Raw genomic sequence first — 23,877 nt, 5'->3', positions numbered from 1 at the left:
TGTCATTTAGATTTTTTTCGGTGCTGCGCGGTAAAAAAAAAATGTCAATTGTAACTGATTGGAATTACATTTGCCGATGAAGAGTAGAATGAACCTTGAGCACAATAAGTGTTAACAGCTTGGGGTTATAAGGAGATGTTAAAATCTGTCAAGGCTTCTGTACTTTAAAATGAAATCAAAAAGTATATTTGGGAGCAAACGTTCAGGAATAAATATCCGCAAAGCAAAGCAAGTGCTTTGTTCTACCTGTTAGTCCAAGAGGAAGTAATATAGTCCAGTAAAGCTGCGGTTGTGGTGATTTTGAGAGTGATGGCTACGTGCAGCACTTATAAGCTTTTGGTATAATTGAAACGCCCGATATATAACTGAAGAAATAACTTTTGAATTTGATGCACGACTGGTTATGTTGAGATGACATTGAATACGGTACATATGTAGCAGTACGCTGCTGACATTTTAAGGGTAACATATTTCATTGCGAACATAAATAAATCTCCCAGTACGAAAACAGCATTGCACTCAACCGGATACCATTACTGTTTTAATGTTATGCTTTTATTAAAATGCTGATGAAACATGTAACTGCTTTTATGCTTCTACTGCGCCATTTTTTTTTTAAATCTGCAGTAAGAGTGCCATTTTTATATGCACGTGGAACTGATTGCTGCCTCTGTTTACATCATTATCAAAGCATTTGCCTACCATATCTCTGTCACCTTATACTCCAGCATATATTCAGTTATCTTGAAGTTTCAGCCCAAGAACTCAAAATAGAGGCTGCCTGTTGCTCCTCAACTACGTATCACTGTGGAGACAGGCAGAAAGCGATGCCGCACCAGATAATATACCCAGGAGGTGATTTTGCTAATTATAGCATATTGCATAAGAAAACGCGCAGGTATTTATTCAATTCGTTCACTTTAGGGTGTGACATGTACAATCAAAATGACAAAGATACAAGGCTCTCTATGATAGGAACAAAATATATGATGACCTTCTTTGCTTAACATACTTGTCTCAGAGAAAATGCAGTCATTGTAACCTGCATTGTGATACAGTAGTCTTATAACTGCTCAAAATTAATCAGTGTTGACAGTTCAGTGGTTGTATGTATGCACTGTATTCATCGAATACAGGGCGGACAACCAACCCAAATTTGCTGCCTTGATCCATCTCATGTATTTATTTACCTGTGCACCCTGAGATGGAAGCGAATGCATTAACGGACTTTACCCTAATGATCTTAATGATAATGTTAATGATAATGTTCATGATAATGCTCAGCATGATCTTTTTTTTTGCTACAAATGTGGTGAACTTCTTCTAGTTCCCTTTTTTTTGCTTCAATTGACTTCTGTGGCATACCACTTTTCCTGGGCTGTGTGACTGGTACCCTAGTTCTGATGATCTCATAGATTGTGGCAAGCAAACAACCACTACAAATCCAGGGTCACTCTTGGGAAGCCTGTACAGAAAAGCACATGCATAGGCATAATGTAGGTAGTTTGTGAAGAACAGCTGCGGACGAAAAAAGGTGGCAGAGGAAACGAGGGTTTACTACCTGTATTCCAATCTAACAAGGTTAACAAAGAATGAACAGTAAAGAATTAATTCCTGGTTCTCCCCATCCTTACTGATACTAATCAAGTAGTGCACTTTAGGCAATATATATAAAAAAAACGAGCCAAGGAGTTGCAATAAAGACAGAAAGTCTATTTTATTCTGTGCCTATAACAAGTGACTCTAGTTCATCAACATTTCTAACAGCTTACTTCCGTAGTTCCTAATTTCTTTATTTGGTAAAAAAAAATGTGTTACATTTTCTGCCTGCTGCTACTGGTGAGGGCTGACAGTTTTTTATAAGTTATATAGCATCGGTCCTGGAAAGTGCGTACAACATATATACAACGTAAGTATATAACACGGCGTATTAAGCGCAGACACTAAAACCTTTATAGATTGAATGACCAGAAATACGAGCAGTCCTCAAGTTTGCGGTGTTCCATGTGAATGGTCGGTACACGGCCTACTATTCGAAAACGGCGCGCCTTGGAAGCGAAAGCAGGACCTGAGCATGAAGCGCCATCTCTGAACACTCCCGTGACACTTTCTCCGAGGAGCGACAGTATTGGGAGCAGTTTGCCTAGCCTGCATTGAAGCTAGTGTGTATACTTGCTAAACCTACTTATTTGCGCGTATTGGTTTTGTCTTTCATGTTTACTGCGAAATCAACAGACTACTTTGGCTTAGGGTTTCGTTGACCAATAAGAGACGACTGATAAGGCGATTCAAAGTCTTCCTGTGGGACATTTTCGCTGCCGCTTGGGTGTTTATTGGCTAAGTATATATGAGAGCAGTTTGTTTCAAATAAACAAGCCTGATTCTATCAAGGTCGTCTGCTGAAATTTCTGATTGTAGCTCAGCTAAAGCGTAAAAGATATATCTTTTTCTTATAAATCTGAAAGGACGCGAACGCCACGCAGAGCGTAGAGGCAGGGAGAAGTTTCTCGCTCAAGATTCCGACTGCTGTCCTATTGCTGAAGTCTGTCCTCCTGCATCTGCCATCCAATTACTGTGAAACCAAGCTATAACGACACTGCTGAATGCGGTGTAAATGTGTAGGATATTTCTGTTAAAAGTAAGGAGACTGTGTACTAAGCGTGCCGTGGTTGATGAAGACAAAACAAAATCTAAACATTGGTATTTGCTTTTCCTTGTAACATGAAGAAAACAATTTTGCTTTTTTCTTCGTAGGTGTGTTTGTGGCTCCCCTTTTAGCTGAAATGTTTGCATGAATTTGCATTTTATTCGTGAAATACAGCAGGCAAATATGTCGCCTCCAACATCTCGTTGTAAACATCATCCCGTTCTCGTTCTGTGTCATTTGATCCCATCTAAGGTGCAGGAAGGGCAGAGGGAGTTTCTTGCTTAGAATCCCTTTTTATAATTTCATCATAATCGCCGGAAAAGCGTCAGACCTCAAGCAGACAGCTCACTATTTTCCTGTCGTCACCTCCCGCCTCAAGCCTCAAGTGCCGGTATGTTTCCTCATAGTCAGAACCCCGGCAAAAGATTAATTGCTATGCCAGTTTACCGCACTTCACCTGTTTATATTCTTTCACACAGTTCCGCAAACGCAATAGAACCGCATTTTTATTTGGCGAGAAGCCCTGAGGGGCTGCAGCCGACCTGAGTGCGCCTTGTCGGAGCATTTCGCAATCAGTAAGCGCCGTTCGCGTTCCCTATACAACTGCTTATAGTGCTCGTGAACTTCCCAGCCATGGGGTCGTGCACTGCGGCTTCTCCGGAGGCGAATGAGGCGCTGCCGCGTTTTCCGAAAATCGTTGCGATCACCCGGCTGTCCGACGTCACCGTGGACGAACTGCATCGTTCTTCCCCGTTGCTGTTTCGCCGCCATTGTGCCTGCGGGCAGAGAAATACGAAGGTGTGCGCAGGCCATAGTAGTAGAAGCAGCAGCAAACAAAGTCTCATCAGCTTAAAATTAAACTTCAAGAGGGAAGTTGCACTTTCACAGGAAGTACAGGCATGCGAAGAACAGCAGCCCCTGTCCGTGCAGAATTTTCTGGCAAAACACAGTGCACTCAGTTAGTATTTCTCGAGTCACTAAATAGCCTGAAAGAAGCGCGGAGTATTTATCTTGAGCAAGTGTTTTTTTTTTTTTTACGCTCACTCTTTGATTCTTTAAAATTTTGTTGCGTAGAAATTTAGAAACAACACAGACTTACGTGGCTTTCAGTCACGTAAGCTTTCATGGGGCTAGTAGACCTAAGCAAGTTTGTTTTTGTTTTTTTTTTGAAAAATTCACAGGAGATAACGGACCGGTCCACGACTACCGTCGCGAAATCCCGACAATGCAATTGAATCTTCCCCCGCCGTGGTGGCTCAGTGGTTAGGGCGCTCGACTACTGATCCGGAGTTCCCAGGTTCGAACCCGACCCCGGCGGCTGCGTTTTTATGGAGGCAAAACACTAATGCGCCCGTGTGCTGAGCGATGTCAGTGCACGCTAAAGATCCCCAGGTGGTCGAAATTATTCCGGAGCCCTCCACTACGGCACCTCTTTTTTCCTTTCTTCTTTCACTCCCACCTTTATCCCTTCCCTTACGGCGCGGTTCAGGTGTCCAACGATATATGAGACAGACACTGCGCCATTTCCGTTCTCCAAAAACCAATTATTATTATTATTATTATTATTAATTGGATCTTCCTAAAACCCGTAAGTTTCATTAAAATTCCAAGCGCAGAAGAAGACAAAGGACGACACGGCTGGGCAAGACAAGCTCTTGTCTTGTGCCCAGTCCTATCATTTCTTGCCTTACCCTGCTGTTTGAATTTTTCGTAATGCATTTCACTGCTTTCCGTGCGCCTACACCTTGATTCAGTTTAATTCCGTGGGTGTGAGACCTGATAAGTTTCTAGCCCACGGAATAGACTAGTCTATTTCTGTTTTCAGACCTCTTTGTTTTGCTTGACGAGGCCTACAGCGCGCAGTCTATCCGTAATTAACACTAAAGCACATTGCAGTCTGCACCAACAATCCCAAGGAATGCCACAAGAGAGAGAGAGTAGAGAAAGACGTACTGGAACGCAGCGGTCGAAAAGCTGGCTTGACTTGAGCTTCCTCAGCGCCACTCGCCTGACGCTCCGGTTCAGGGCACAGTGGAACAAAAATAACGCGCACCCCTGGAACAGTGCCACTTGTTACAATTGATTCGAAGTGTACTGGACAAAAAACATAAATGCATGCGAAAGCGGACACAGTTCAAACCAAAAGCTCCGTGAATCGTTTTCTGGAACTGCCATGGGGCGTTGGAAAATTACCGCGGCTATCGACGAGGACAAATGCTGCTATTTTTCTACTCAGCATGCCAGTCAGGAAGACACACGACAAGACAGTTTTTTTTTCTTTCTGTTCTGCTTTCTCGACTCGAGTTCTGCGTACGCAGCCACTTTATGCAAATATAGTTCTCGTTTTCTTCGTCGTACTCTGCCATGACGGCGACACAAATGATTACGCCACTTCGCCGTTCTCGGAAGTGAAGTCCCCGCGCTTGCATCTGACTGGCAAGTAGCACAGTAGCTCGGCACAGTCGCGACTCGCTTGCGATGTGACGGAGCTGCTGTAATAAAGTAGTACATGCAGCTGGCAGGGCATATGGATAAAGAAGCGGTTGCACGCTTCCTCTGCCCGTCTGTAGACTTGCCTGTGACGCGTTCAGGATGCAGAAAGCGTACGCGGCGACCACGGATGCCGGCCTGCTGTCCAGAATTAGAAATCCGGGCAGCCACGTGAGTCCCAGCAGGGGCAGCATTATCACCGTCGTCCTAATCCAACGCCTGCGAGGAAGGGGAGCGATAGAAGCCCGCGCGATAACGTGTCGACCATGTAAAACATTTCTACGCTGCCTACTTTTATCACCCAGCTTAAACAGATTTTATTGGCCCACATCACGAGGCAGTGCCGGCTTGTTTTACACGAAAAAGGTGAAATCGCGCTGCTGCTTTTTTTGTCTTTACCGCCCAACTCGCCGTGCATACAGCAGCGCAAGCGCCTTCTCAATAGTATGCAAGGAGTTTACTGAACAGCCACTTGAGTGTATACACAACTGTTTGAGAGAAGGTGGGACCACATCATTGGCGCGCGCCTGTGATCTCCGCATTTAAAGCTACCTGGGCAGGTGCGAATAAATATACTCCTGCATATTGGCTTCTATTCGACCACGTGCACTAAGAAATCAACCGATGTTTACGATCCGTATTTGCAGTGCAGGCTCTGGAAGACGCCGTAGCTCGGAGGGTTTCGCAATTCCTTCGACCATCTCGCGTTCCGAAGCGCATGCCAAAATCTCCAAATCGAAACCAAGACTTAAATAGGCGTTGAAGCCTTTCGCTTCCATAGAAAGGGGATCCCTACATTCAAGTAATGTGATTTTCAGCGTTTCTTGGCAAATACTCGCCATTTTGTGCAGGGCTTTATTACCTTTGTCTTCAGAGGAATAGTTTGTGTATTAGATCTTAACAAAACTTTTGGAATCACTCGCAGCTTTGTCGAATAAAGTTTTGTGCAAGAGCGGAAATGGCGATGAAATCTGTTCTCACGCTAGTCCGGACGTATTTGTTCCGCTCTTGCGCTTGACATATACTATTGGTTTTCGAATGAAAAGCCAGTTTATTATGCTTAGCACTGCCTCAACGCTAGTTGCTTGAAAAGCAAGACATTACAGCCACCACCACAGCTGATTCATCACGTTGGCGGTTATCGCATTATCGCAGAAACAGCGCCCACAGGTGATTAACGAGCTCAGCGAACATGCACGACAACAGCTCACTTGGCAAAGTGGGGCTCGCAGAGTGCTCTGTTTTGCGTTCAGGGAGCTGACCACAACCCTTAGTGCCCCTTGAGCAAACGGTCAGAGATCAGTTCTTCTTACGAAGGCCAATGAACGGCGCCATGGTAAGGGCGTATTCAAACTATAACGTCCTCCAGAGTACTGTGCGTTTGTCGGCCAGTGTGGTCTTAGGTGGAGTCACTGGGTAGCGATTTCGAGTGCAAGCAAAGCACACGGGCAATAGAAAGATATGGACGCGCCTGAACGGCCAACGGCACCCGTCCTTACTGTTTGTACGTCTGAATAGCTCGCTAAGGAAAACAGAAAATAAAGGCTGTCCGATCGCGCCGTAAAAAAAAAAGAAACATGTCGACCTCTAGCCGATAAGAGAGGCTGGCGACGAATGTTGACGGGCGCTTTGTGTGGGCGCTGTTCGGATCTCCGCCATAGTGCTGTGCAGAAGCGACGATAAGTCGTTCTTCTGTGCGACAAGCCGCTTACGCTCGTGGGTTTCTGGAAGGCACTGCGTTTTTTTCTTCTTATTTCTCTCTTAGCCTCTCTTATCGACCTTCAGTATGTGTGGACACATGCAACGAACGGCATCGCGATACATGTGGTCTTCACAACTCAGAACTGCCGAGAGCCGCGTTTATGGGAAGCGTAAAAAAATTATGTGCATTCCCGGGACGATAATGGAAGGCCGTGAAGTTCCAGTCTGCAACGCGTGTGAACTTGGGCGTCCAAAGGAAAGCAGGTGCGACGACTGCCTGAGAGTTTCTGCTATAAGAGTCATGAGCGACACTTTACGGCCGACCGAGTAAACGACGTAATTGAATTGCGTGAAGATCGCCGACGCGAGTTGCACTTGCACCAGGGGTCCCAGGAAGCGTCTGGGAATGCGGGCAGTTTCCGTGAGGTGGTGTAATTCGAGCGACATGCATTCGAGAGGTTGGTTTTGGATGTACACGTGATCCAACATGCCAATAAACCGTTTTATTTCTCTTGCGACATTTATTTTCCTTCCCAGAGTTTGGGCCTAAACAGAGTTGCTTCCCTAAGCCTTGGGTGTAAAGCTCGCTCTATAAATGCCTATAATCTCTTCAGACATAATAAAGTTGCTCGAAAATAGCACGCGCCAGGCAGCATACGGGACGTCTTGTGTGTGTTCTTTTCGCTCAACTTTACCGTGTCCGAGGAATTACACCAACTCATGTCCAACATTCTTGGACCAAAATTTTCAATATTTGAAAGTTGTACGTTACTGTTATAGAAATATTTCAGGTAATAGTCTATTCTTCTGATGTGTAGTATAATCTTACTTTTGAATTGTTTCCATAGCTCTAATCAAACTATTAAGACTGCCAAAAAAATCAATGGGGAATGCTTTTGACAATAGCAAAAACGCTAATAAAAAAGATGCAAGCCTGCCGACGGGAGATCTGCGGATATATTGATTGTTGTGAAATCTTACAATATATGAAAAAAAAATGCGTTCATAAACTGGTTCCCGCTTAAAAATGCTTTTGTCCAGAATTCTTGGATATGAGCCCGACAATATATTCTGCTGAAGTCTGTAATATCTAAGCTGCTTGCTTCGCGCAGTAATGTCTTTTGCTCCTTAACTTGCAATGAAATATCGATTCGGTGACGTTTTTCCGTTCTGCTCCATCCACGTTGAGCCGCCTGAGGTGGGATCGAAATCGCGAACTTATGCTGAGCAGCCTAATGACACAGAAGCGTTACTATATAGTCACCATGGGGCGCATAGCAATTTGACCCGAGATATGAAGAATCGCTTTTAATTTTTCCGACTCGCATAGCATTATACCTGCCCTGGATCTAACCATTAAGAGAAGCAGCAGTTTGCTTTCTAGTGAGTCATATTTTTGGCACTCTTCGGCTCAAAACGTCTGTCGCCAATGATCGCAATCAGCCGTGATCGTTAGGACTTTCCTGAAAATTTCCCTTGCACGGTAAAACAGTGCCAGTGAATTTGAAACGCTAATTTGTCATGTTTTTGCAAGAATGGGATTATCTTTGACCCCATTTTGCTGTGCTCGTGCAAGCGCACGCCTTACTTGGGATACAATAAGGCGTGCCAAATCCAGTCGCTGAAGGTAATCGTACTCTGGGTTTTAACGTCTCGTCTATACATCATGAAGTGCGAACGCTAAATGTACTGAAACACTAAATTCTGTTTCTCTAATATCTGAAGCTAAGTGCCCGAACACAAACTTCGGGCTCGTCGTTGACGTCGCGAATGTTGCATAATTGATAAACGATATGTTATCAAGTCACCAGAAAAAGGCATTTACAAGCAACGACGGTTTTCTGTTCTGAGGGTCGAAGGAAACGTTACAAGTCAATCCCTTACAACTTTCTTTAGACAGTCTTTAGGTCCATAGACTTTTGTCTATAAAGCCTGGAACACTGCTGTTCGGGCGTCGACTTTCTGAAGACATCCTATACCTTTACACTTTAGTCTATAGACTGTGCATGCATTTTGTCTCTAAAGTCTATACACTTTCTATAGAGAGGGTTATAGACAATACAAATCTTATAGACAGTCTATAGACAATCTGTAGATTTAGGTCGTAGACCTTTAGTAGATCTTTGTCTGTAGACAGCATATTTACTATGAATAGACAAAAGGAAATATGTGCAGGCAGGCAATAGATCCTACAATAAGTCTATTGATGGTCTACAGACCATTTTATAAGTGTTGGCTAGCCATAGGCAATACAAAACTTATAGACAGTCAATAGATTATAGCGATATATTTTAGTAGACTTTTTCTAAAGACAGTCTGTAGACTGTGAATACACAAAAGAAAATATCTATAGGAAGACAATAGTCTATAAGAATTCTATAGAAAATACCTAGACCATTTTCATAAGAGGTGTTCTCCCTTTTTGTTTGATTTCATTTTTTTCTTATCAGTCTGTAGACAAGAAAGCTTGGGCACGTGCCTTTGCCTGAGCAGATAAACAGGGCTGAAAGAAGAGACGCCTCGCTTCCAAGCTTTTGCATAAAGAAGCTTTCCATCCAGACAAGCGGAGTGCGCATATTCGCCGCCACCTCCGTCGTCTGGTATCCATGCATGCAGCGGGAACTTTGCATCAGCATGCTTAGGAAATGTTTATCTTTTGCTAGGCGCAGGTGAGATTCGCTTGCCTTGCAGTCTCGAGTCGCACACCCGACGTTGTCTGCTTGGAGAGGCGGCACGTGGTGCGAATGGTGAACACCAGAACGGCGAAGTTTGCCTGCGCAGGTCGAACGCCAACAAGATTGAGAGGTGCTGCGGACTGCTTGTTTGTCCGTGTGCCGTGGCACAGCGACTGTCGAAACAGAAAAGTTGAGCGAAATTTCGGAGAAATTTCGAAATGCAAAACATGGGAGGAAAACGTATGCCACGGGGAGGACAGTTTTCTTTAATATTCACTCAACACCTGCTTCGTTTGCTTTCGGTACGCTGGTGTCATGTTCAGAAAATTAGTTTGCAAACGTGAATTAACACGAGGTGCGGTTTGTAGGAGGTGTACATCTTCTATATATAAATTCAGTGTTCGCTCGAGGTATGGGAGTATGCCGATAAACGAGGCACCGTCTTTTGAACGAAGTGTACTGTTCGGAGGCTGGCACTGTATTCTTAACGTGGAGGATAACAGTGTGATACGCTGTATTGTTTTTTTTTTAAAGAAACCGATTAAGGATCTTTTTTTCCTTGATACCAACCGCAGCGATTTTTGTGACGTCGTGTAAACAGCTAGTTTGCTGAGCTCGAAGCAACCTCCTTACCTGGAACTGTATCACGTGTTTTGCTTCGAAGTGAGGTAAAACCGCTCACATCAACATCCCTGTGGTTGTTATCGATGATAGCTGCTGAGATGCTACTGCACATTCGGTGGCTCAGCGCGCGCAAAAAAAAGGACATTTGCGTATTTAATGGGGCTGACCCGCACATAACAGGGAAATAAAAAATAAAGCGAAGCAAAGATGTGACACGAAAAAAAATCCCCCATTTCTGCCACTTTGAATTGGTTGCTTCAATAAGATTGTTTGCAAAACAGCTCTTCGTAGTGTCATCGCACGTTGCGTTAGCGCTGCAGACCTAATAGAGCGTATAATATGTATGCTATTGATTTAATATATTAATTACTGACTAAAATTAAGATATTAACCGCAAGAAAATCAAACAGTATGAACTACATGTAAATAAAGTAAGGAAGACACTTAAGCTCCGCCTTATGTGTATGACGCGACAGCGTTAATGATTATTTGCCGCTTTCTTTCCCAATTAGTACCTCCTTCTAATTACAAAAATTAATTTGCATGCATCAGCAGGCATACTAAACCACGTGATAAACCACAAGACACACAACGTCTCCCTTTGACCAATAGCCAATGGACAGCGTGTTTGACTCGCAACCTGAACGTCATGGGTGCGATTCCCAAACAATTATAACAGTTTTCTTCTCAACGTAATTAATTTACTTTACATCCTTACATGTCATAAGGACATTTTAGTCATGTTGGGACCTCGGATTTAAAATTTAACTCAATTTTTTTGTTGTGTTGGGGTTTATCGCACATAGGCAACTAAGGCCACAAAGCGCCAAACGAAAGTTTTAATATGTTTACTTGGTAAAGATATTCAAGTTTTAATCAATCACATTCCACGGCTCAACGTATAACGTCACAACCTTCTCGACCCATTGGGATTTTCTCGACATCCCAATGCCAACGCTTACGCCAACGCCAACAACTACGACGGTTTCTTCGCTGAACAGGAGCTTAACGCTGTCACGTAATAACACTCTACAACATGCATAGACAACTCCCGCACAAGACATGCAATCTTCAGCACATCGCTATGAAGGAAGGATCCAAATTTGAGGTCTTCAGTAAACTCCAAAAATGTCCTTAAGATATAAAAGCCTTAGGTCTGCGACGGGGTTTGGACAATAGGCATAGACCAAGGACCTACTCATACACTTTAAGGCCAGTAGCGCTCAATGCGCTGGTGGTTAAAGTACCTGGGTTGTCAACTTAACTGAGCTTCTAGTTTTCTCCCATGTGTGTAATAATAATAATTATTGAAACTCCGTTGTCTATGCGTCTATGTATTGGTCAGGTTTTGGAACACAATGCATGTGAGGGGTAGTAAATGCCCGAGTACTGGTTAAACAAGGACATTAATGAACTTGATAGTCGGCGGAAAGCAACGCTGAGCACTAACCGTCCAGTACTCTGGTCAAATATCCTGTGAGAATTAAAAAAAAAAGGACTGCACGCAGTTATGAATTGCATGCTGTTTTTGAGGGGCTCTGCAGAGCAAAGAACGACAACCCTTCAAAGTTACACGTCGTACTATACGTCATGAGAGTAGCATTCTTTAGGGTACTGAGCGCCGTACATTTGGATCCTCAATGAAAATAACTACAAAACAAGGGGCACGTGTCATTGCTCACCGTGAGAACAACTGCCACTGGCCCAGCGTAGCTCCATATCACTCCGGACTTCCTCGAGAGCCAGCAGCTGGGCAAATAAGCGTTAGCAAACACCACAGGTGGTTTTTCCAGGGATGTGCGTGTCAGTGGGGCCCCGAAGCGAACAGGAATGATCATTACTATTATAATTCCTTGATTGAAATGCATTTGCGCAACTTCTGTTATTCGAATATCTGGTACCTGCTTGGCGCGAACAATAATAAAAGTTCCTAGTCGCTATAATAAAAAGGTAAGGTAATTCGAAGCTGAGAATGACTCTAGATCAGCAGACAGTGGTTTTTTTTTTTTTCTGAAAGAAAGTTTTTAATTACTGAATAAAGCCTTCTTAAAACACAGCGTGAAGGCGGAGCAGAAAATTTTCGTCGTAAGCATTATTTCTAGTGGTGCGCGAATAGTACTTTTTTCAAAACAGAATAGAATATCAATCGTGTAGCATTGCTGCCGAATCGAATGCGAACTGAATATTCATAGAACCGAACTGAATTCGAGAAGATTATTTTTACGCATATTCGCTGCTTCTGCGATTATTTCTACGATATGAGTAATCTTGCGAAACCGCGAAGCGGCAGAGGTGGCGTTGCGGGACAGCAGTATAACTTACAGAGTTATAGCTGTAGCTGTCAAAAGAGGGAACACGAATATCCACTAGGAGGCACGCAACACGAATTAAGTATATAACTCTATCTATGATCTTCATGTTATACGTACAAGAAAGCTATCTTTTGCTAGTGATGAAAATGGTGAATAATATAGCGCCACACATCAGCAGATAAAAGGGGCTGCCACTACGTATGTGACTGCTCTGAATTTGCGCTGCGCTGAAGCCGACGAGAATACGGCAATTGGCGGCAGCGGGTCTCAGGCCGACCAATCTTTCGTCATACATGTACATTACTTAGAGGCAGGGACCGTATCATAGCTCCCTCCTTGACTTCATTAGAGCGGCCAACCTTTTTTAATTCATTTAGCCATCATTTTCTTTCAACCATCATTGCATTCCCCTTTTATTCCCTGAGGCAATAAATATCGCATTAAAAAAAAATCTACGTATGAGCCATGGCCTCCGGGATCGGGTATTTTGTTTTGGTTGGTTTGTTTTTTTTTTTGGGGGGGGGAGGAAATGGCGCAGTATCTGTCTCATATATCGTTGGACACCTGAACCGCGCCGTCAGGGAAGGGATGAAGGAGGGAGTGAAAGAAGACAAAGAAATAGGTGCCGTAGTGGAGGGCTCCGGCATAATTTCGACCACCTGGGGATCTTTAACGTGCACTGACATCGCACAGCACACGGGCGCCTTAGCGTTTTGCCTCCATAAAAACGCTGCCGCCGCGGTTGGGTTCGAACCCGGGAACTCCGGATCAGTAGGATCGGGTATTAAAGCTCTATTTTCTGAACCTGCCTGAGCCCTACCGCGACACCCAAGCTCGGAGGCCATGTATGAGCATTATGAACGCTGGAACCCTCATCACGCGCAGCTCGATCTCGGCAGCATGCTTTGCGGGGTAGAAGTTTTGCCGCCCCGATCATGACACGGAGCGCCGGTTCCTGTTCGCCTCCCTCAAGAGGGTGGAGGTGCCACATGGATGACCTCTGCATGACACTGTTTATCGGCGCAGGAACCGGTCAATTCTTTTACGAAACTGACCTTGACATCAAACGGTGACAGTGGCAGTTCGTCTCATGTGGGTACTTGTGGGCTTGGCTATAGGTCGCAAGAACGTGCCATAAAACTCTTCTCCAATTACATTTTTAATACTTCGTTACAGTGAAGCAATTGCTGGCGGATTTAACGCAAGACTAATTTCATCTTTAGCCAACAACAGCTTCAACCTCAACCCTGCTTTTTAAACATTCATGGCAGTGTTATAGCGTGCCTCATTCGAAATTCGTGCGAATTCGAAAAGTATTCGAAAGCTTGAGCACATATTCGGTTCGTTCAGATTGCTTTTTAACATATTTGAATCGTTCGACGAATCAAATAGGAGAATATTCGATTAGCTGATCGAACAATTAGAATATTCGCGCACCCCAAATTATTTTGCGAAGCGTTACATAATTGTCTTTATCACAGCTAGCCCCCGCCGCACTTTAGGAGACTAAGTATTAGCTCCAAACATGCCTTTTTTTTTTACCGTTACCACGAACAAATGAGGCTCTTTGGTACATTTGACTAAATATTCAAACACAAATTGAAGATACTGCCCGAATTTTCCCGCAGTCGACCTCTGAGGCCAGGTCATGTGATGACCGAAAGGATTATTGCAGCTTTATTTGCTACTAAGGTCGCAATCATCCTCAAGTTATCGTTAACCTCGCGGAACACTCAAGAGAAAAAAGAACACTGATAAGCCAACAATGACCCAGCCAGAATCGACATTCATTCTAGCTTATCCGTACGTCTGCAATCGAAAGCTGGGCTGCATTTGGGGTTATTGAATTCTAGAAAAAAAATTCGTTATAACCTTTGGCACGAACATTCCTGACTGCTCTGTAGACAAAGCATGACGAGGCATAATTAAGTGAGTGCCTACATTGATAATGACGCTTAGGATGAGCAAATTATCAGTACTGATTGGCGGGTTACAGCTTTGGGGACAGCTCGGAGCATGCAACCTATTGAGCTTTGGCTTCGGATGAAATGCTTCCGCGTTCCCTTTGTGAGTGGTCCCAGGAGCATCCCGCACAGTTATCGCACATTTTCGCAAAGTCTAGCGACCGCTATGTCTAGCTAAGCTACTACTGATACCGCTTTGTTTGTTCTTCTTTCATAGTACTTATTTCACCCAGATATATGTATATATACATAGTGTTTGACGTAAGACTTCACAATTTTTTAAAAATAGCTTTTTCCGGCATAGCATTTCCAGCAGTGTAGTACGTCCGAATACAGCTAAGACGTGCTAACAGCATGCTGTTTAACTCATACTGAAAAGTGAAAATTTTAATTATTACAATTAGGCTCCTTAATTACCGAGAGGCGTGTAGCCCACCGTAAGTAATGTTCATATCAGGTTTTAGATTTTCGAAAACGCGGTTACCATCGGCGCTGTGGCACAACGAATGTTGGTTACATCGCGCCAACATACACGCGCTTTCGAGAAGCTTGCAGGGAAAGGAACCTCTCCAGTGCACGTAACTCGATGAGGTAGCCAAAAATGTCCGTGGCGTGGTGATATTTCTACACTCACACACGTTACATGGTCATGAATAACTGAATACGACCACTTAAAGCCTCGCACCGCGGTGCTGGAGCAGTGGGAGTTGACGCTGGCCAGCGGCACACTGGAAGACAAGGAGGCGCTAGTCGCCATTGTCGAAGCGTCGGCAAAGCTGGACTGACGGGCTGTTCTGCGTGGCTCTGTGTGGGTGTGTTTGGGGGTGCAGACGTACAGGTGGAAACGAGGTCCGCAGAGTCTTTTGGCAATGAATTTCTCGCAGATTGGTGAGCATGACGAAAAAAAAACATGCATCGGCGTGGTGATACAGAAAAACTGAAAAAAAAAAAAAACCTGAGGGAGCATATTGCCATCATCATTGTGAGCCCACTTAGATTTACTGCAGGACGAAGTTCTGTCCGACTGATCTCCAATTAACCCTGCGCTGATCCAGCTGTGGCCACCCCGTACCAGCAAGCTTTCTGATTTCATGCCACTGCCTAATTTTCTGCATTCTCTTGTCTTCATTACCCAGGTTTCTAGCTTCTTTTGCAATCCATTCCGTTATCACAAGAATTCACTGCAAGTTTGTTCTTCACAATACGGGCCTAATCTTCCTCCATTTTCTCTTCTTGATATCAACTAGGACACCATTAATTCATTTTTGTTCCTTGACTCACTCTGCTCTCTTTCCGTACTTAAACGTTGCCCCTGTAATTTTTCTTTCCATTGCTCAATGCGTCGTCCGCAATTTAATCTGAAGGCTTTTCGTTATCCTTCATATTTCTACCCCGTAGAGGAGTACTGACGAGATACAACTTTTATGTACTTTTCACTCAAACATGCAGTCCGCTTGTCTGTATCGGACTCAGAATGAGGTACATTTCCTCTATTTATTTTTTTTTTCATTTAACAAACGTGCTCCTCATTTACCACGTTAGTCACCCGGAAGAAAGGGTGAAAATTCGCGTTATTTCAAAACCAGCCGGGTGGTCATTGCAAGCGTTTTCACCGTTTCGCACTGTTCAATTTAGCTAAGGTTCTCGTACAGAGGAGCCCGTGAAATACATCTCGCTTTTAAAGTTCGAGTAATACGTGGTACTGCTTAGCACGTAAACGTTTGTTGGGCAACTTGGTGCCTGTTGAATTTCGCGCAAAGGGTTTCGCAAGAGAGACGATCACGAGCCCAGACAAAACTTGCGCCAGTCCGCTCGTGTCTTGTGATTGCGCAAACTTCGCGCAACCGATCTTGTTGAAACTATCTAACAAACGTTCGTTTCTGAGGGCCAGGATTGCATCTTAGCGGGAGAAGGCCTTCTGACCAGCGCCAGCAACATGCTCGGTCAATGCTTTATTAGTGATGTTCGCACGATTGGCTTGAAACGAGCTGCGCTACGTCTCACACGGCGTCCTTGGGATGAGGCTGAGAATAGTGCGTATTCTGAGAGCTCACTTTATTTATATTTTTTATACACAGATGTATTTTTAATTCTCATATTTTAGGATTCTGTGTTTTCATTAGCAATGGTCCGCTTGAAAGGTTTGGAACTTTACAGACTTCGTGTTTCTCCGTTGCCATACCATATTTTGTCGCAGCGACGCCTCGGCACGTATTTGGCTGTTTGTTTCGTACTCATAATCGTAACATGCAGTAAAGCGATTGCGATGCCAGATACGTTCGTAGGAGTATGCCAGCCAGTGCGTTTAAGGTGTATTTTTTGTTTCGGCTTTTAAAAGCCATCGTTTCTAAAAAATTCGAACGCCAAATCCTCCCGTGTCTCTTCTTTCTTTTCGATATTTTTTTGTGCTAATAATCTTACCACTTGTTTTCTTAGGTGGACAGCGGGGAGGAATAAACAACGTCAGCCACAGCCCACATCCTGTCCTTTCGTTCAACGAGTTATAAAGAAAAGCACTTCAGTGCAATATTAGCTTGGCAACGTCGCACACACACTGCCTGCCTTATTTCGCATTTGAAATCTTAGTTTAACCTGCGCAGGTATCGTGCGAAGGCCAGTCTATCGAAGCTCTCCTTTCAACACTCTGTAAACTTCAGCTGCCTAGGCAGGCTGCTAAATATTGTTGTAAGGTACCGACTGGCATAAATTGATAGCGTCGCCACTACGTCGATGATCTGCACAGTCACATTCTTGTCCTACACGATTGTAATGCATTGCGTGCGGCCCTGTTGTGAAGCGAAATCTCCGGCTGTCATCAGTTATCGTACTTTGCATCACTTCTTGAATTTGAAGCACGCTTGAGCCGCACATCAGTCTTACTCTGGAAAACCCGGCATGGCCTCCAAAGCTTCTGTATTTCTTAGTATCGGGCTACAATTTAGCGCTTTCAATCTTTCAGATATTCTGTTCAATCAAGAAGCGGATGCCGAGAAAAGAGCCAGCGTTGTAGTGAGCGCATCTTTTCAGTCATTTTCAAGGTCTATTAGTAGACCCCGGCGTGCATCTCCTTCACGTTCTACGCATTTTCTCAAAGCTTGTAGCGGGTGGCACCTATTTATCATTATCACGCTGCCCAGGAAGGCTTCTAAACGTTGTAAGCCGGCAGTGAGTGCGGCTGCTGCATTCACCACTGTTCTCACGGCAAAAATAGGTTCGAAGTATGATTTTTAGTGCCCTGCGCGCTAACGTGTAAAAAAAAATGCTTTCTTAGCAACTCATGTTTAAGGAACAATAATTTCGCTGAAATAAAGACTTATCGTTCCATAATTATCTCTACGTACCATAACTATTCATAAGCTAATTTTTCGAACGCTATCAAAATGAGATATTTCTGGCGCATTCGGCCGACCGTCGAAGTGTCAAAAGCGAGACTGTTTTCATTATGATGTCTATTTAAGAGACGTTGGTACTCCTGATGTAACACGGCAAAGTCTCCCCTAGTTATGGAATGAGAGTACTGCAGTCGAAAAAAAATATATGAATGGAGAAAGAAAAATGAAAGAATACTCTGGAGGAAGCTAAACACAGCATCCTGAAACGGCTAAAAAAAAAAAAACAAGGGTGAAGATATATGAGGCCTGATAAAGATTTTGTTCGGAACACAGACACACATACATAATGTACAACCATGTAGTACGGTCAGCTCTTTCTATTCAGCATAAAACGATTGAGCGAAGGCAATCTGCGTATGATCACTATCAGCTGAGCGCACAATTCTGACGAGAGGCCATTTATAATATTCTATCTGCCACAGCACGAGGACGGATAGAAGGAACATTTTAATTCAATAGCGTTTCTTCAAACGAGCCTTGCAATATGCAAATATTCTTTTATGACGAGGCCTTACGTCTGTGAACTCATTACGCGTGCCACAAGGCGGTTTCCACGCGAACCACTCAAGGCGGATGTCGTCAAGGGCACCGTTCTTAACTTTCGATTCAGTTTCTAAAATCACTATGCGGCAAGCAGCGTGCACCTCTAGCTTTTGAAGAAAGCGTAGAGAACGAGGTATTGGCTAATTGAGGCGTTCCATCTCCCACATCGGCCCTTGGAAATCAGTGTACGAGCAATTTTCAAGAAATTGAACAGAAACGTAACAAAAATGGCACAGCTGTAGATGAAGAAACCGGTCAGAGGCCTTTATGCCCCTCAATAGATAATTTTGCCGCCGAACAGAGGCTAAAAAATTCTCTAAACTGATATTTATCTACTGGTGTTCAATAATGTTGGACAGTCAAACATAAGCTCCTTTATTGATGCCCAGTTTTCAAGATTCGTGGTGATCACTAAGACTTTAGTACTGGTTTCTGAGTTGTTCTGTTTCCTAAAGAATGGATACTGGCTAGCTAGAATTTAATTAATGAAGCTCCTTATTAAGCACATTCAACGTTACTGCAAAACGAGGTTTCATTGTTTACGTTGTTTTGCAGAAGTAAATGTTAAAACATTTTAAAATTTTGTTCCGCTGCGAAATGGCTTTATTTTCACGCAAAATTTGGCGAATATATTAAGTCTGTTCCCAGACCCTGAGTAATGGTGCATCTCTATAGGCATCCACCTCTTTCTTTAGCCCTTTGCGATTTGCCGAAGGGTTTACGGGGAGTATCAGCAAGTCTGTTACTGGCGACAGCAGACTGCCCTTTCTTGAATCCCTTTTCTTTTTTTTATTACTTCAGTAAGCAAGCGCTAATGTCACATTGCTTATTAAAATCTCTTCCTGATGTAATCGGCTTAGCAATCAGCTCGCATACTAATCAGACGTTCAGATATCATTGCAAATAACCGTTCGAGGCATTTAATAGAGTTTCAAATTGTTCTAGCTGGTTATTGAGGTGGTCTTGCACTGATATGATTTTGAAAAACTTTGACACAAAACGGGAGACAGCCCATACCATGAATGTGCATCCGTGTTATGTGCTGTTCCCCTTTTGCACCAAATTTTTCAAAAGTGCAGCAGCGGAAAGCCGTTTAAGAGGCGTTTTTCTTCTCTTGTACACCTAAGACAGGGCAATAAAATTATCTCTCCATATCGGTCACTAATGAGACAGTCAGGACAACTCCGCACGTATTTCTGCTACTAAAATAGATTTTTTGGCACTTTCTGCTTATGTTAATGTTAGTGCGGCAGCAAGAGATGCATTGAATGCTGAGGGAAATATAATTTAATACAGAGTAATTTTTTTGCCATTCCAGGATTCAAACTCGGGATGTTAGAGAATAAAGGACCCCATGAACATGGTCTTGAAGTAAATGCTGGTGTCACCTAGATTTAAGAATCCGCGCTATAAAAAATGTCATTTGACGGAAAACCGTTCTCTGGGGAAAATAGCCTGGATTTGCCAGCATATATATTTAATTTCTTTGTTTAACTTTATACCTCATAGAAACGCTGTTTTCAGTTAAAGAAGCCTCTTCGTCATTAGAATGCAGCAGTCTCTTGATACAGATCAACTTTCAATTCGACCTCAGCTTCCCATTAGTTCACTATTTTCACGTTCAAATTATTTGATTCTGTTATCGGCTCAAGGTGACAAGAAATGGGACAGCTGTATCTCCCTTACACAGCTTAGTTGCAGGGCCGGTTGGGAGTCTGCGTGCTCTGCGGTAGTTTGGATGGGTGCTCTTGAGAAACGCATCTAGAGCTGTCATGTGTGTGAACATCCTTACGCTGTTCTGAAACTAGTTCCATTACTTTCAGTCTGCCGTTTTAAACTTCTCGTTTTTTTTTTCCTCGACAGGATGATTCGGACGCTTATCAGTGACGTCAATGCTCTGTCAGTTGTTTCAAAGCGGTCGAAAAAAAAAATCCGGTTTATGCAGAATTTGAGTGGCCGTCGCCGCCAGCTAGTTCGTTATTTTGCGATTGTAATAGCGTTTCGATGTGCTCTTCCCTGGTCTCTCGTGTAATTCGAATACGTGAGCGGCAACGTAAAGGCTGCCTCAGCGCAGGTTCAGCGCCTATAGACCGCGCGCATGAAGGCTGCGAAGCACATGCCCGCTGTTGTACCTACTTCTGGCTTGTTCCATAGCCTTGCGGTCGTACTCCCGCTGTAACGAGGACCACCAGCAATGGCAAGCCTGTCCAGAGAGGTGTGATGTTAGAGCAGTTTGTGATGTTTAAGCAATAGAGAAAAGGCGACAGGCACATATTTCATAGGCGGAACCACAAGAAAAAAAAAGCCGTATATTGTTTTTCATTAAAGTGTATTACGGGGAGCTTCTTTCCTTTTTTGCAATTCTTGGGCATTAAAAAAAAAACAAGCTGTGATCGGTTTAGGATCACCAGTCTTGTAGATGTAGTTGTTAGCAAGGCTGTTTATTGGCAGGAAGGCATAGCATGAATTCTTTCGTATAAGTCATTCAAAACTTTTTGGGACCTATAGCGCTGTTGTGCTTAGCTTTTTTGTGGCAAGTCTGTGTTTCTTCATACATACGTTCGGTGATTTCCAGAATTTGTACAATTATGGTGTTGCAGAAAGCACAGCTCCCCGCATGGCACCTTTTGTGAAAAGCGCAGTTAGCCGAGCGCTTTTGGTTTCGCTTCATGCAGCCTGGATGCCCGACGGTTATCAGCTGTCGTGGGTCGCGATGGCGCAAGTGCCGTGACATGCCAATATCGCATTGCGCATTGATAACATCACTGCACAATGGGAAATCATCGCAAATAATCGTCACAAAAGACGAAATGGGTTGCACAACGAGATGATAGCGTGGAACATTGCCACACTATCATCAACTCTGTTCATGAAAGCCACGTCTGGATTATTACGGTAACATATGTGGTCCGTAATGCAGGAAACATAAATTTCGCTATAGCTTACAATAGATTGTCGCTCAGGACGCTTTGACATTCGTACAGTGGCCTAGTTTCCCGATTTCTAGCACCGTAGTTGGCGATCGCATTTTATCAGTGGACTAACGCGAAAGCCTACAATAAAAAATAAACAGCTACTACAGAATGCAGCTCGATGATTCCTGCGCCCTGTGGACGCCGTGTGGTCTCTCACGACGTCTCACCGAAACAAAACTCCAGTCGTCACTCTTTTCCAAGCAAATAATTAAAACAGCGGCCGTTAGACTAGGTATCTGTCCGGTGTATATATAGCGAACGAGTCACTGCCTAGCAGGTGTTTTTCAGCGTGGCTACTACTGCGACGACGCTTAAATGGTTGCACAAAGGATAGAATTTAGGGAACAACCACATACTGCCTCTGGTCGAGCGGTTGTTTATCGTCTTTCTCGGTCTTCTGTCCTTTGTGATGCTCTTATGTTTACTTTTTACTGCGAAGTATCAAATCGGTCAATATGCAATCCCGCATCATCGACAATGCTCAAATAAGACTTCACACGCTTCTGCGTTTCTCGAGCGCCTTGCAAAGAACGAACTCTTGCACAGTTGACATGCAACCGATGGGCTTACAAGAGTTGGGAATCGGCAGCTTATATTTCCGTCTAGAGCTGATAAGCGCGTCTCCGCGTCCATGTACCTTGAGCCTGAAAGTACGAATGAGGTGGAAGCTTGGGAAGTGTTCTACGCGTTTGTTCTTTTAGCAAGCCGACCCTCCTCAGGTGCTCTTGTCCTCCAAAGACGTGAGCTTCATTTGGAAACAACCTCCAATTGCTCTCTTGCTGTAGTCGTTAATGTTCATAGATCGCATTTGTCCCATCATCCCTCACAACTGCGGCAATAGATCTGATTACTGATACTGAGCTAGAATTCTCTGCCTCTTGTGAAGTGTGCCTGAATGCCCTCGTTTCTAATCGCTCAATCGGGTCGTGGGCCGCGAGATAAATTGCTTCAATTACTCGCGTGCGAACGGCGCGATAGCATGCACTCGTGGAACTGCGCAGGGCGACAGTTGAACCGATGCCGCTCTACTCTTACAAAAATTCCTTTAGACAGTCTGTAGACTGTCCATAGACTTCTGTCTATAAAGTCTATAGACCCTCTATAGACAAACCCTAGAGAACAGTCTATAAGCAATACAAATCCGATAGACAGCCTATAGACAATCTATAAATTTATGGCCATACACTTTTGGTAGACGTTTGTGTATAGACAGTCTACAGACTATGAACAGGCAAAAAGAAATATCTATAGGAAGGAAATATAGGCTATAAGAAACCTGTAGACACTCTACAGACCATTTTTGTAAGGGTATAGGCAGTCAGTAGCAGGAACGCAGGGCATTGCATTACTTTTATTGCTACTGAATAGAGACCCTTCGAAAGAAGGTGTCGCCAAAATGATATGTGATTACTGGCATCAGCTGTCGACGAAAGCTGACGATCATGAGCGTGCATTTGAGGCGATGTTCAGTTGGCAACAAAAATTGAGGTGATTCGTGTGATCGGCAAAAATATGAGGCAGGGCTGCTTCGCCACCCACTCCCCTGTTCTGGTACCAGTGGGTGGAGCAAGCATGTCCCGCCATACTTGGATGTATATGTGCAAATGCCTTGCCTAATGGCGCCGAAGCAAAGTTTCCGCAAGCCCTCATCTCATAGACTTTTGCGGACGACTGTGCAGTGCTGCCGCAGTTCTTTCGTTCTGTTACAACATCCGGCAAGATGTTGGTTTTGAACATACTTTCCGAATAGCTTAATTCCCTAATACTACTTAATTTATGCGTCTGTGTTTCGATAATGGTTTGTCCTTCCTATGGCGTGTATTTAACTGCTGCTGATGTGTACACCATGTATAGCCATATATTACGGTACTTCAAAGCACATCTCTTTCCAAGATGAATTGTGCGGTGGCAAAGTAAAATACCCGCTCGGCGAAACAGCTCTCTGTAGTTTATAAAGTCACGGAAAAGTTGTAAATCCATAAATAGACAACTAAACAGTATTACCAGAAGTTTCGGGACCGCGCTTGAGATTCGCAAAGGAATTGCTGCTGGATAACCTATGGTAAATGTGAAGTTCCCCAGCCTATCTCTCCCCTTCCTTGCAGTCCTGAACGCCAGTAGTGCACCAGCTGGCTAAACTATTTGTTTTTTTGCGTCGTTTAATGCTTTGTCGAGTTAAGAAATTATGCCCTAAACAAAAAAGATAATGATATAAAGCCTGATATCTGCTTAGGAGCCCTGAGGCAATTCTTCACTGTGCGGTGTCCTTGTCTTGGTGTAAAATTTAAAAAAATAACCCAAAATATCAACGCTGTTGTATTTTTTGTCTTTTTTTATGAAGGCAACATTCGTGACGCCTATTGGCTCAGGTTCAGTATCAGGCTCAGTATCAGGTAGATAACATTTGCGTCGTAGCCGAGGGCGTCTAGCATTCGCTGCCTTCTGTGATATCTGTCTGCAGCAGCCTTTTGCGACACTGCTTTGTCTACACCGTATGAGCGATTTGTCCCTCAGAACGCGGAACTCAGAGGAAACCGTCAACCCACAGTACGTC

At 43.8% G+C, this 23,877-nt stretch overlaps 1 protein-coding gene across 1 annotated transcript; it reads right to left on the bottom strand.

Moving 5' to 3' along the window:
• Window positions 1-2,970: 2,970 nt before the first annotated feature.
• Window positions 2,971-22,897, bottom strand: LOC144124280 (adhesion G protein-coupled receptor E5-like). The gene is made up of 7 exons (XM_077656918.1): window positions 22,879-22,897; window positions 20,485-20,551; window positions 11,820-11,886; window positions 9,523-9,611; window positions 5,224-5,356; window positions 4,601-4,702; window positions 2,971-3,423 (listed from the first exon to the last, which is right to left on the bottom strand). Exons 1-7 carry the CDS (start codon window positions 22,895-22,897, stop codon window positions 3,220-3,222), a joined length of 681 nt encoding a protein of 226 aa, XP_077513044.1. The 3' UTR covers window positions 2,971-3,219.
• Between the last annotated feature and the right edge of the window lie 980 nt (window positions 22,898-23,877).

Source organism: Amblyomma americanum, chromosome 3, assembly GCF_052857255.1.
Source record: "Amblyomma americanum isolate KBUSLIRL-KWMA chromosome 3, ASM5285725v1, whole genome shotgun sequence".
NCBI classification, from domain to species: Eukaryota; Metazoa; Arthropoda; class Arachnida; order Ixodida; family Ixodidae; genus Amblyomma; species Amblyomma americanum.
Note: the sequence above shows the minus strand (reverse complement) of the source record. Positions and strands in the feature narration are given on the sequence as shown.